This window comes from Phodopus roborovskii, unplaced genomic scaffold (genome assembly GCF_943737965.1).
Source record: "Phodopus roborovskii unplaced genomic scaffold, PHOROB, whole genome shotgun sequence".
Lineage (NCBI taxonomy): Eukaryota > Metazoa > Chordata > Mammalia > Rodentia > Cricetidae > Phodopus > Phodopus roborovskii.
In genome coordinates, this window is record NW_026126413.1 from 6612872 (window position 1) to 6626774 (window position 13903).

The following is a 13903-nucleotide window of genomic DNA, read 5'->3' on the forward strand; positions in this document are numbered from 1 at the left end:
TTGGATCTGACACAGTGTTTACAAAACTTACTTTAAAATGGAACTCCTCAGTTTCATAAAATAGTTAGGAAAACACTATTTGATTCAGTTACAATTTTTGTGAATTATTGTGAAGGAAGTAAAATGAACTCTTACTAATAATTGCTAACTAATAATTGCTATCTAGTTTATTAGAAAAAGTATTGCGTTTATCACTTGGATACTTGGCGTCAGTCTGAGATGCATTTTAAGTCATCTAAAGATGAGACCTAATGTTTTGGTTAATTCTCTCTTCCACTTCTTCCCCAGCTTTTCTCTAAGGGAGCTTATTAAAATGCATAGTGTTGAAACATACTTTAGATCGCATGGTTATAAGACCGATGGTTTCCTTAAACTTTGCACTCCACATGGTTTTCTCTTCTAAACAGATGTTGATTTTCTAACCTGACAGATCTATACGCCTGTTCTTAGTCATCTGAATTTGGTCAAGATTGAGCTCTACTTCTCATCTTCCAGGCTCAAATCCTCTGTTCTATTTACTACCCTGGCTACTGTTATTTTTCAGTCCCCCAAAATAGAAATCCAGAAAACTGGGGTTCCTCTTTTATCAGGATTTGTATCATACCTTTGACATTTTGGGCTAGATAAGTCCTTGCTATTCTATACATTGTAGATGTTTAATAACATCCTGTCTGTTTCCTCTTACATAGCAACAGGACATTCTCCCCTCACCTCATCCAACCTCCAGTTCTGAGAATTGAATGTAAAACTTTATGCATTTCCTGCCTGATAGGCAAGCATAGTGCTGCCAACTTTATATCTTCCTTAAAGCTCATACTTATGTCCTGCCTGGTTTCAGTAGCTTCCAGTGGAGATCCCCACACTTTTCTATTTATTCATTCTTGTGTCTTGTATACTCACTAAAATTCTTACTTAATTAAAAAAATAAAAAAACTGTGGGTATGGTTGTTTTGAACCACATGTGTGTATGCTCAAGGAGATCAGCAGAAGGTGTCAGATCCCCTGGATCTTGAATTATAGGTAGTTATGATCAGTAATGTGGGTGCTGGAAATTGAGCCCCGTGTTCTGGAAGAGCAGCCAAAACTCTTAACCACTGAGCCCTCTCTCCAGCCCTCTCACTAAAGTTCTTGCTAAATACAACACACAGTGTACTGTGTCTTCCAATTGTTCCATGATTGTTTTGTCCATGAGAACCCTCATTCAGATTATCATGCTAAAGAATGTTTTATTTTTAAAGTTCTGTGTCCCAGCATCTCCAGCCTCTAGCCCAGATATTTTTTAATCTTGTGCTTGAATGCTATATCAGATGTTATAGTGTTCTCATTAGTTATACGAATTTTCCTCTTTGTATTAGTGACCTTTATTCCCCTAGTCTATATCATCCAGACTTTGATAAGTTGGCTTTTGACCACAAAAATCTTAATTTGAACTTTTATTTAGAATATTGTACAAAGTATATGCTTAGCTGATATTCAAATGTCATTTGTTTATGAAACAACTAGTTAGCAGGTGTTACTGAAGGAATTAATGTAAATTGGGGGAGTCATTGTATGGAAAGTCCTTACTTTATTGAAGACATTGTATATACAGTGAGTATAGATTTGTCAATTGATAGAATGCTTGTTGGGACAGTATCATTAGTTTAATTGCTCATTTGGTTTCTTAGAAAATGTTTATTAGCATATATTTCTAGAATCACTAGTCTGAACTATAAATTTTCTCCTATCAGTTGTAAACAACAAAAAAGCCCATCAATAGAGTGGTGGTGGCACACACCTTTAATCTCAGCACTTAGGAGGCAGAGGCAAGTGGACCTCTGTGAGTTCAAGGACAGGGGGGAGGGTGGGGGAAATTCTCTATATACCTTCATGAAGTTGTGTGTGACTCACTTTTCCTGTGAGTTGGAGCTAGCCATGGTCTGCAACTGTCCTTTAGCCTGTAACTTTAAGTAAAAGGTGAAAAAAGGAAAGACAGGGACTTCAGAGCTTTTGACAGATAGGTCTTGTTGTAAGGGCAGCTTCCCTATGAACAGAGGACTGAACATGCGAAAGAGCGAGTGTGTAAGACTGTACCAGTTCAGTATTCTCCATGCACCGCCCGGCCAGACCAGTGTGTGTCAGTTAAGGGAATCTATCTAATACCAGTTACACTTTGATTTTTAGGGACTGGCACAGATGTATTACTCCTTTAAAAAAAAAAAAAAAAAACCAAAAACAAAACAACAACAACAAAAAACCCCTTTAATGAAAGTGGGAGCCTGGTGTTATTTCCAGAAATAAAATTGGGAAAGAGGCAGCTTACCTGCAGGGAAGTAACCTTTTTTTTTTTTTTTTTAACCAATACTGTAAGTGCTAAACTGGATAGAAGGGAGACCTGCTGTCCCATTTATGAGGCTCAACCTGAAGAGCCTTTTACCGTAGATCAGATTTCCTGTCACTGCTTTGTTCCTTTCTTTGTCTTGTTTTTCTTTTTCTTACTCTAATATTTAGATTTAAATATTATATATTTCCAATTAAAAGGTTAACATTTTGAGCCAGCATGGTCGCTTACCCTCTGTAATCTCAGCACTCAGGAGGCTAGGGTAGGGGGATCTTGAGTTCAAGACTAGCCTGAGCTACTTTCTACACAGGTAGGTAGGTAGGTAGGTAGGTAGGTAGGTAGGTAGGTAGGTAATTTTGTTTGGACTAAGGGAAAAGAACGGCAAAGACATCCTGGTGAGTGTTGTTTCCTAAGCAAGTTTTACTCAAAACTTGACAACTTTGGGCTATAGTGCTCCTGCTATGAGCAGAATGCCTTGTGCCTTCTTTTCTACCTTGTATAGTGTTTTGAGTAGTAGTTACTTTTTGTTTCTTTCTATTTGTAAAACCTTCTTGTACATTGTTAAGATCCTCCTTGGTTTAAGAAAGTATTGTCAATGGTTTTGAGTATACTCCTCCATATACTTTCCAGTATAGCTCATGAAAGGATAGTATTTTTAATGGAGTTATTGCAGAATGATGCAGTTGTAAGTGCATACAATGTTAGAGTTAGAGTCAAATAGAAGGATTCTTTTATTTTATAGTGTTTGATGCACGTTTCTTTCATGTATTTGTAGACATGGTGGTGTTATGTTTACAGCTCAGTTTGCCCTTGAATGTATAAGCTATCCTATCTCTGCTTCACAAATTGTGAAGTATGCCCTGGGTATGCCCTGGAACACCCAGTTAATGTGTAATTCCTTTTATTATCACTGTTTTGACATTGAACATGTGACCAATTATAGCATGGCTTGTGCCTGAATGAAGCTTATCTAACACCCATTTTTCTTCATAGGGCACATTAACTTTGCATCTATGAGTATACAGTACTTAGGAACACTTCAGCATTATGCTGAGAGGCCATCGTAAGCAGTAACAACATCTATAATAGCACAGCAGTGCAAAACTGTGGCACTAACGAGACCACTAAAAGACACCTGCTTGTGTAGTCTGAGTGCTAAGGCAAGACGACAGTATTGTCTTGTTCATCTTCAGGTGGAAAAGTGCACGTGTTGGGTGACTCACATTTTTCTACAGCTCTGTAGGATTGGGGGGCATGGTGTCTGTTAGATTGTTTCTCTATTGCTGTGATAAAACAATAACTGAGAGCAGGGGATACTGCTTACTGGCTGGCCAAGCTTGCTGCAACCCGGGGCCACGGGCAGTAAAGCCAACGGTGGGCTGAGCCTCCCCTCCCCCATCAATCATTAATCAAGAAAATTCCTCAGAGATATGTCCAAAGGGCGTTCTGATGCTTGCAAATCAGGCAGAAACCTACACAGCATCACTGATGACTTATTTCTTTTGAGCAGCTAAATTATGTGTACATAATCTCCGAGTAGCAAGAATTGGCTATAATTGATTTAAAGAAGCTTATAATGGTATAGTTACACTATTGATATCGGAAAGTATAAGTTTCTACTGATGTAGTCACCTTACAGTTTTTTGTCTCCTTGTCTAATGAAATACAACTGTTTTCTGTTTTTCTTTTTTCTTTCTTTGCTCAGGGAACAACCTATCTTCAGCACTCGAGCTCATGTCTTCCAGATTGACCCAAACACAAAGAAGAACTGGGTACCCACCAGCAAGCATGCAGTTACTGTATCTTATTTTTATGACAGCACAAGAAATGTGTATAGGATAATCAGTTTAGATGGCTCAAAGGTAAGCCACATTTACTTCAGATAATCTTACTCCCTTTATCGAACTTTTATTTCATTCATGTTTTTATTTTCATTAAAATATTCCCTTTTGAATTATTGAAGCTTAACTTTAAGAAACAAAAAATGATCATTCTTAGAGTAGCAACATCAGGGTTTTTGAATAAATTAACTCGCTTATTATATTGAGTTTTATGAAGAAACGTATTCTTCAGATTTGTGGTGAATTAGTTTACTTAATGAGTATTTCTTGTATCTCTCTATTGATGTTAAATAATAAGAAAATACTTGAACAGTGAATTTCCATTAGTCACTTTTTCATTATTATAACAATGTTAGTTATTGGTTACTTGTGGAGAAAAAGATTTATTTAACTTGCAGTTTTGAAGCCTAACTTGTCCCATGACCTCCAGGCCATGCATGTGCACACACATAGACACATTTTTGCATAGCAACAATAACAACAAGAAAGTACAGCATTTATGGCAGTTGCCTTATATATACTTATTATTAATATTACTAGGCTGATAATTTTACATATGACCTAGTATGGTTTGAGGACTGAAAGTTCATTTAATGTAATGCTAAACTTGTCTGATTTTTCATTAGGCTCGTTCCGTGTCTTTTTAACTGTCTTATAGGGAGGGCTGGAAGTATACCATGCATAAATAAAGCCTTTGGTCCGAGTCAGTCACCACCGCTACCACAAAGACAAAGGAGGTGGGCAGGGGTAGTGGATGTTGTGTTGAAATCTTACTAGATTATAGGACCTCAGGGCTGCTATATGTACTTTGTGTCTTACAAATACATGAGTAACCTGTGTTTCACCCAAATAATTGGTCTTAAAAGACTTGAGATGATAACAGTTCATTTCTGTGAAGTATTACTTAATGAAGAATAGCTGCTCCTAACTATTTGGTTTAGTGGGATACAACAGATACTAAATGGTATTTCAGGCTTTAGACTGGTAATTTATTTTTCCTACTTGAACTTTAAGTTTCTGTAACCCGTTGTGTCACTTGATCTAAACTACAAGTATAATGTACTTTTTATTAGATAGGGTTTAAAAAGGGTTAGATGGAAATAGGGGACAACTGAAGTAGTCCATGTCTTAGAAGAAAAAGTGTACTGAAATAATAACGCACTGTTTCATTCATGATTGCCTCAAAAAGCTCAGAGTCCGTCAGTCTCAGTCTCCCTCTCTCTCTCTCTCTCTCTCTCTCTCTCTCTCTCTCTCTCTCTCTCTCTCCCTCTCTCCTTCTCTCTCTCTCTCTCTCCCCCCCCCTCTCATTCATTCCCTGTCTGGAAATGCCTAGTTAACAGTTCAGAATATTGCCTTGTGAAGTTTGAATAAAGTCATGGTCACAATTTAGATACAGCTCTGATTGCCTGATAGGTGGAAGTGGACCTCCTGGAAATCAGCTATACACTTTAAAATTACCTATAATAAACAGTGCCCCCATAACCATTATTGTTTCATAAATTGAAGTTCACTGATCACTCAGAAAAGATTTCTTGCAAATACATAATTGCTGTCATGCTTTATGTACACCTAAAATGATATGCTAGTGGAAACTGTTTTGAACTAAGTAGTGAAGAAGCTTTGATTTTGTACAAAGACAAAGTGCTCATACAACAATAGATAGCATCTGTTTCCTGTGAGAAAGGAGGGAGCCAGTTTCTATTGTGCCATCCTTTTTTTTAGCAGGACATGTATGTCCATATATCTTTGCTAAAACCTCATCAGTTCCTGATCGTACATAGACATTTACATTTGTAGTGTTTCCCTTGGTAAATAAATTTAATTTTTTTTCAGAAAATGCTGGATTTTCATTGCACATTTACTAGTTTGCTAGATGATAATTTCAAATTTGACAACACAAATATTTTTGTTATTGATGCAATTATATTTCTTAGTTTTAGGGGGCACCAGTCTGCCCGACTATAAATGTCCCTTCCCAGGACTGGCAGAGAGCATGAATTAGTATGTTGTAATACCTGCAATGTGTTAAGATCTCCAGAGTTAATCTTTATTAACATGCTAAAAATGCTATGTTTTCTAAGAAATTATGTATGGAATAGAAATGATATTGTCACCAATCTGTATTTTATGAGAAAAAAAGTGAAAATACTTGTTAGGAGTTTGTTGTTTTCTTGAGTAGAGAAAAGTCCTGCTAAGTGACTCTCTCTGTCTCTCTCTGTCTGGTATGAAAATATATTTTGTGTAAATAAGATTGTAAAAAGCTTGATTATACATTAAAATAACAATCATTTATATTCATGCATACACTATTTTGTTTTTTATTTAATTTTATCTTATATATGTGGGTGTTTTGTTGCTTCATGCCAGTGTGCCACATTCATGTTGGTTGCTTGGAAACTCAACTAGAAGGTGTCAGGTCTCCTGGGACTGGAGTCACAGACGTTTGTGAGCTGCTAATATAGGTGCTAGAAATTGAACCCAGGAAAAGTAGCCAGTTCTCTTAACCCTCTTAACCACTTGGATATTTCTTCAGCTCCTTCTACATTTTTTTTTTTTTTTTTGATAGATTCTGTTAAGAGTAAAGCCTGTTTGTTTCCAAAGAATAGCATCTAAAATTAATAAATATTGATCCTCAACATTCAAAGGGAAGAAGTTGACCACATTCAAAATTTTTTAAGGCTCAGTAGTTGAGCACTTGCCTAGTACATGCAAGGTCTTGAGTTTGATGGCCCCTCTACCAAAAAGAGGCAATTGCTCTAAAACCAAGCTAAAAGTAGCTACTAACATTTGTCCATTATCAACCTGTTAAAAATGGTAGATTTACAGGGTATGCCTTTGGGGACATGGATGCTAGCTCAATCAGTAAAGTGTGCAGACACGAGGATCTGAGTTCTGTCCCCAGCATCCATGTACAAAAGCTGTACCTTCACACTGGGGAGGTGGAGACAGGTTTATTACTTACCTTTGCTAGCCAGACAACTTAACCTAATCAGCCAGCTCCCGGTCCTAGTGGGAGACCTGTTTCAAAATAAATCCAACAGCTTTTGAGGAATAACATCTGAGGTTGGCTATCCTGGGCAGGTGCACACACACACAGTATGTACACACACACACCCTTACCCCAACACATACACACAAAAACCTTTGAAGTTTTTGGATCATTAAAAATGTATGGATAATTCTAGTAGTTACATATTTCTATATTGCTACGACTGCAATTATCTTTACATATTTGTGGGTTACAAATGACCTTGTTTTTATGTAGCTGAAATGGTCTTATATTTAAATGCCCATTTGCTTATTTTGCCTGGTGACTTTTGTTTTATTTTTCAGGCAATAATAAATAGCACCATCACTCCAAATATGACATTTACTAAAACATCTCAAAAGTTTGGCCAGTGGGCTGATAGCCGGGCAAACACTGTTTATGGATTGGGATTCTCTTCCGAGCATCATCTTTCCAAAGTAAGTTATTTCAGTAGTCCCTGAGAAAATCTTCCTGTCTAATTTATCTGTTCAACATATATAATAGGAAGTTGATAAAGCAAAATACAGGAGAAATCTGTTTAATTTCTATAGTGATAGAACTATAGTGACTTTAAAATATAAATATTAATGTAATATTAAATGTTACATAACAAGTACAAGTTATAATATTAACATAAAAATATCATTGGATTCTCCATAATTATACACATCCAGAATAATCACCACTGGTTAATAAGGCTTCTTGTAGTGAATTGCCTGTGTGGCAGGAAGTAAAAGGTGGGAACTACCTCTCTAGAAGGGATTTTGCTGAAAAAAAATTAGTACCCTTCAAGATAAGCAAACTCTTCCAAATTGTGAAAATACAGTTGACAGGAAAATAGACTTCAAGTGGATTTTGTTGCTGTTGTTTGTTCCTTAATATGACAACAGTCATATATAAGAATTGATTGTTGGGAAAACTTGTGATTTGCTTGGATGTAGAATCTCTGAATGTCAGCACCAAGGGGAATTTCTTAGATAATGTTGATCAAATGAATTATGATGTCTGGAAAGACTTATAAAATGCAGAGCATCACCAGGCTAAATACTAGAAATAAGCAATTGTCCTGCCTATAAAGAAAGCCACCCCATGCTTACAGCAGGGACAACTTGAGTTCTTGCGCATATAGAGTACACAGGAAAGATGTGTACGATACTGAGATGATTAATGTAGCATGAATTCTAGTTGGTCTTAATAATTAAAAACCCAGAGACAGAATTAAAGCTGAAGACCAGAGAAGCAAAGCGTCCAGCCACTAGAGAGTTCTCACCTCTCTCAATGCTCAAACCGAAGGGGAGATCCTGTCCTCAAGACTGCATCTCCAGACTGCACTGCTCCCCACCAAACCTCACACTGCACTAAGCTCCTGTCTTCTCCTGCCTTATAGTCCTCTCTAGTGCAGGGGTTAAAGGTGCATCCCAAGTGCTGAGGTCACCTGTGTGAGCTCTGTTTCTCTTTTAGACTGGATCAATTTTGTATAGCCCAGGGTGACCTTGAATTAACAGCTATCTGCCTGCCTCTGTCTCCCAAATGCTGGGATTAAAGGTGTATTCAACCAGTGCCTGACTTCTATGGCTAACTAGTGTGGCTAGCTTTGCATTCTGACCTTCAGGCAAGCTTCTATTTTTTAGATCATAAATAAAATATCACCACAGATTAGGATGAATATTACTCAGCTTTCTGTCTAGATTCTGTGTCCATAATGCATAAAGATTTATGTTAAAACTTCTGTGTTAACTGTTCTGTTTAAAGGGGTTGCCCTTTTAACAGAATTTTAGATGCTTTCATGAGATTTAATTTAAACGGCATCTGAAAATTAAATTATTTGAATGCAAGGTGACAGATTTTTGTAGATAGATGCAGTTCACATATACATTAAACCTTAAGCTTATTAATTGTAGAAATTGTTGAGATCCTTTAAAACGAGTTACTTTAAATGTCTTACACCTTTGTTAATATTTATTGACTTGATTTATAATTAGGTTAGTATTGAAATAATCTACTTAGTTTTATTTTAGTTGTAAACATTCCTTTTCAATATAAATTAAAGTTTAATGCACAAATTTTGAGGCTATTTTAACTATTGTCTTTGTGATTATAAACCATTCTCTATAAAATGCTTATAATGTATGTGGCCTTATAGGACTGCTCTTAGCAAGACTTACTTTCTAAATATTATGAATTGTGGTGTAGGTATGAGTTTTGGATCAAAGTTTCTCATATAGCAATCTGACAAATTAAAACTTCCAGAAATGATTTCCTTGAAAAGTTATATACATACTTTTAACACATTAGAGGTTAATCAGACACTTTATAGAAAGTTTTTTGTAATGGAGAGAAATCAAGTAGCTTTACTACATGAATTTCATGGTCTTTCACAACAAAGGGCTAAGTTGTAGGTTGATTTCTGAAACAAATGTTCATGAAATGTCTTCTAAACTTAAGTAATTTTGACAATAGATTAAATCCTTCATTATATGTTTCCAAGTTACTGAGTAGCTAGCAAATATAGTAAAGGAATAGTCATTTAAAACCTGTCTCATCTTACCTCCTCTTAGTTGTTTATTTGGGATGTGTGTCTGGGAATGGCTTTCATGTTTTAAGACTTTTTTCCCTCTTCACGTTATAATATATTCACTAGTTGTAACCCCTAGCATTTTTGAGTTTTGATTGAATGTTGAGCAATATGATATAGTTGACATTTTTTTATTGCCAACTCTAACAGGTGTTTTAAGTTATGGAGAATTAAGTTTTCAGGTTTATTTTGTAGCCTACCTTACTACATCTGAATATAGTGATAGAATAGCTTCCATATCCCAAATAAATAGACACTGTGTATGACAGTGTTTCTATGGGTTTCTGAGAATTAGCATTTCATTTTAATAACCTTTTATGTTATTCTTTTTTAATTTTATATTTTTGTTTTCTGTTACTGAATTGGCTGTTTAGAACTCTTTGCTAATGAGTTTTTTAGTTGTTAGTGATAATCATAAATATAATGATATATATCTGTATGACTTACATAGTATGGGCATTATATTCTACTAATATTAAACGCTTTTTCTTAGTATTTTGAAGTAGAAATAGATACTTAATGATTACATTTACTTAATAATTAAAAAAAATGTATAGTAAATGCTTATCAACCGACTCTACCACTCATGTTGAGTCTTAATAAATTGTTCCTTAATAACCAAAGGAGAATATAGATAAACTAGCTTGCCAAATTCTAACTTCTTTGTGTGGTGATATTTTGAATAGGATTTATCACAGTGTTCATGTACAGTGTTTGGGGTTCAGGCTTATTTTTCTATCATTTCCATATTGCAAGCTGTATTTGTTGGAAGGGCTGTGCTGCTTATGTAAGAGTCAGTTTAGAAAATAAAGGAAACCAAGGAAAAATGGGCTTTGTGTCATACTGCTATTGGTTAATGTATATAGTCTCTGTGCGTTCAGTTTGCAGAAAAGTTTCAGGAATTTAAAGAAGCTGCTCGTCTTGCAAAAGAGAAGTCACAGGAGAAGATGGAGCTGACCAGTACACCTTCACAGGTGGGTGTGGTTGATCTGCTTTCATGTGTGAGCCTTGATCACTTCAGACCTTCATGTCCTCTATGCCAGAGTGAGATTAATTACCAAAATAGTTCTAGAAGTACACTGTTTAATTAGTCTCTGACAGAAAACATGTCAGTGTCTACAAGAATAATTTTAAAAATCAATATTAACCCAGATAACCTTTATGTACCTGTCTTAGTTTGCATTTTTATTGCTGTGAAGAGACACCATGACCGACTCTTAAAAAGTAAAACATTGAATTAAAGGGGCTCGCTGCCAGTTTCAGAGGTCCAGGCCATTATCATGGTGGGGAGTATCGTGGCATGTAGGCAGACATGGTGCTTTGGAGACCGTCCTGGAACTAGGTCTGTAGACCAGGCTGGCCTCAGACTCACTTAGATCCTCCTGCCTCTGCCTCCCAAGTGCTGGGATTAAAGGCATGTGCCACCAACACCAGTCTCTCTGAAACTTTTTGAGTGAGCCTCCGATAGTTCAAATAACTCTTAGCACCATCTTTAATAGTTTGGCCCATTAAGCAGTGCTTAAAGTATTCCATTGCTTTCCAAACTCAAAGTACCAAAATCCAAATTCCTCTAAACAAACACAGTGTTAGGCCTGTAACAGCAGTACTCCACTCCTGGTACTGACTTCTTTCTTAGTTTGAGTTTTTATTGTTGTGAAAGGACACCACGGCCATGGCAACTCTTAAGAAGTAAAACATTTAGTTGAGGGGCTCACTTACAGTTTCAGAGGTTCAGTTTATGGTGGGGAGAATGGCAGCGTGCAGGCAGGAATGCTTGCAGGCATCAGGAAGTGAACTAAGTGTCTCACTGAGAGAAGCTTGAACAGAGGAAACCTCACAGCCCACCCCACAGTGACACACGTTCTCCAACAAGGCCACACCTCCTAAGCGTGCCACTCCCTTTGGGGGCCATCTTCTTTCAAACCAACACAATACCGAACAACAGAAGAGCAAAAGCACAAGGTGATCACCCTTTGTTTTTTCCAGGTTCTTTTATGCAGGTAGTGGTAAGACAAATTTGGCCACCTAGAGGAAGGAAAGGAGAGGCTCAGAAAAACAAGTAAACAAAAATGCATTCATGTCCTAGAAGCTAGGTGTGACACAAGGGAATGCCTGAAGGGAGTAGTTAAGAGGCAGAACGAGCAAAGCAAATAATCTATGCCAGACTTTCTTGTGTGATTTTTATGGGGAAAGTGGAGGAATAATAAAAGTAGTTTAGGATTGGCTAGTTTGAGCAATTTCATTGGCTCTCAGTTTCTATTGGCTCTGCTCTGGCTCTGGAGTGATTAAGACAAAGAAATGTTAGTGCAGTACTAAGCCAAATAAAGAAAACTGGTTTGTTTGCTACTAGCATGGCTAGTTTGACATCAAAGGCCTGCTCTGCTTTAGGCTCCTAGTTTCACTAAGTATTGGCTAGTTCTAGGGCAGAGAAGTAGTTTGAAATGTTACAACATATTGGATAGTTGTGATGAGTAGAGTTGCTTATGTGCAAACTTGACAACCTGAGTTCTCTCCCCAGAATTCACAAGCATCCATGTCGTCTGTACCCCACAAACCTGCTATAGCTTGTGCATCCCCCTACCATAACAATAATAATAATTTAAAAATCAAAACATTACAAAATATAAAACAGTGTAAAATATAAGACATATGGCTTTTCCTGATCTTAAAATCTACTTACATCTATTTGGTAAGCCTCACTATGTAGTCAACCCGATCCTCTCCTGTCCGAGTCACGCCAGAAAGAGAGCGCCTTCCCTGCCCCCCCCCTCCTTCCACAGGTCACTTCCGCCCATGGCTCCACCCCAATGGGCGTGGTCAGTGCCACAAAAGGACTATCTCACTACATCACTAAGTATAAAGAGTTCATTTTTATTTTAATTAGGAGAATCTCCTAAATATGCTTTCCTCACATTCTAATCATTTTCTGTGAGAAAGTGAAACCCATTCTTCCTTCTGTGTGCAGCAGCCTGGGATGATGTGGGTGATTTTGTGAAACTGTATTGTGTCTCTTTTTCAAATGCTCTGCCACTCAGTGATTCCTTTGAGCTTAAAAGCTAAAATCACGTGCCTGTATGTATTGATAGTTCTGATTCTTCAGGTGAATGATTTTGCTGTTACCAACAAAAAGCACATTCAGTAAGCAAATGCACAAACATCAATAAAATTATAGTGGGTGATACATTGTCATTGTATTCAGTTACCATTTCTCCACTTATAACTTAACATTGTGTTTAATTGGTTGTGAACTATTGTAAGTTAGCAAGCTAATTCCTTGTCTTTGATGGAAGGAATGTCCTTTAACCTTTAGCTTTGATCAAGGATATAGAAAAGATGATCATACTTGGAAAAATGCTGTAATATAAAAAGGATGAATAATATTAATTTGATCAGCATTTGAGATACAGGCCTTAATTTATCTTTTCAAATATTTGAAGCTTATTAACTTACTACATAGGAGTCAGAAAGAAAAGTAGAAAAAACAATTTCTCCTTCCTCCTCTTCCCTGCATTTTTGACAATCTAATGCTTCTGTTTTCTTTGAATGGAATAATTTAAATGGAAAAAATCGTGAAAATAGATGGTCAAAACCATTATTTTTGAGGTATGCTACATGTGTTAATATTTAAGTGTGTGGTGGGAATATAGCTCAGTGATAGAGATCACTTGCACCCCAGACTCTAGACTGGGATGCCCAGCACTACAAAAGAAAAGGAGCTGGAGCACAAGGTGGCTCAGCACATGAAATCACTCGCTGTGCAAGCCTGACACCCTGGAACTGATCCCCAGAACCCCAGGGTGGAGGGGGAGACCCAACTCTTGACCCTAACACCTTTCCTTCCCCTTCTACCTCAACAAACACACAGCAAACAACAAATTAAAACACAAAACAAAAGCATAAACACTTTCAAGTCAGACAAACTTCAGTGTTTTTTCTTTGACTGGTGGAGTGCTTAACACAAGAGTGTTCATACTTCTTAGCATGAGTATTACACCACTTTATTGAGAGGTGAATATGATAAGGATAATGGCAACTCATAGATAGTGAACAATGTGTGCATGCTCTTGAGGAGCTTGAATCTTGGCACTAATCTTTGTTAGCTTTATGAATTAGGTGAGTAAGGGGGGAGGGATTGTGCA

At 36.9% G+C, this 13903-nt stretch overlaps 1 protein-coding gene across 1 annotated transcript in view; it reads left to right on the forward strand.

Moving 5' to 3' along the window:
* Homer1 (homer scaffold protein 1) overlaps positions 1-13903 on the forward strand; it is a 95165-nt gene that overhangs the window by 33837 nt on the left and 47425 nt on the right. Inside the window, exons 2-4 of the mRNA XM_051182978.1 lie at positions 4026-4182; positions 7495-7626; positions 10646-10738. Coding sequence (XP_051038935.1) covers positions 4026-4182; positions 7495-7626; positions 10646-10738 — 382 coding nt within the window. The remainder of the gene's footprint in view (positions 1-4025; positions 4183-7494; positions 7627-10645; positions 10739-13903) is intronic.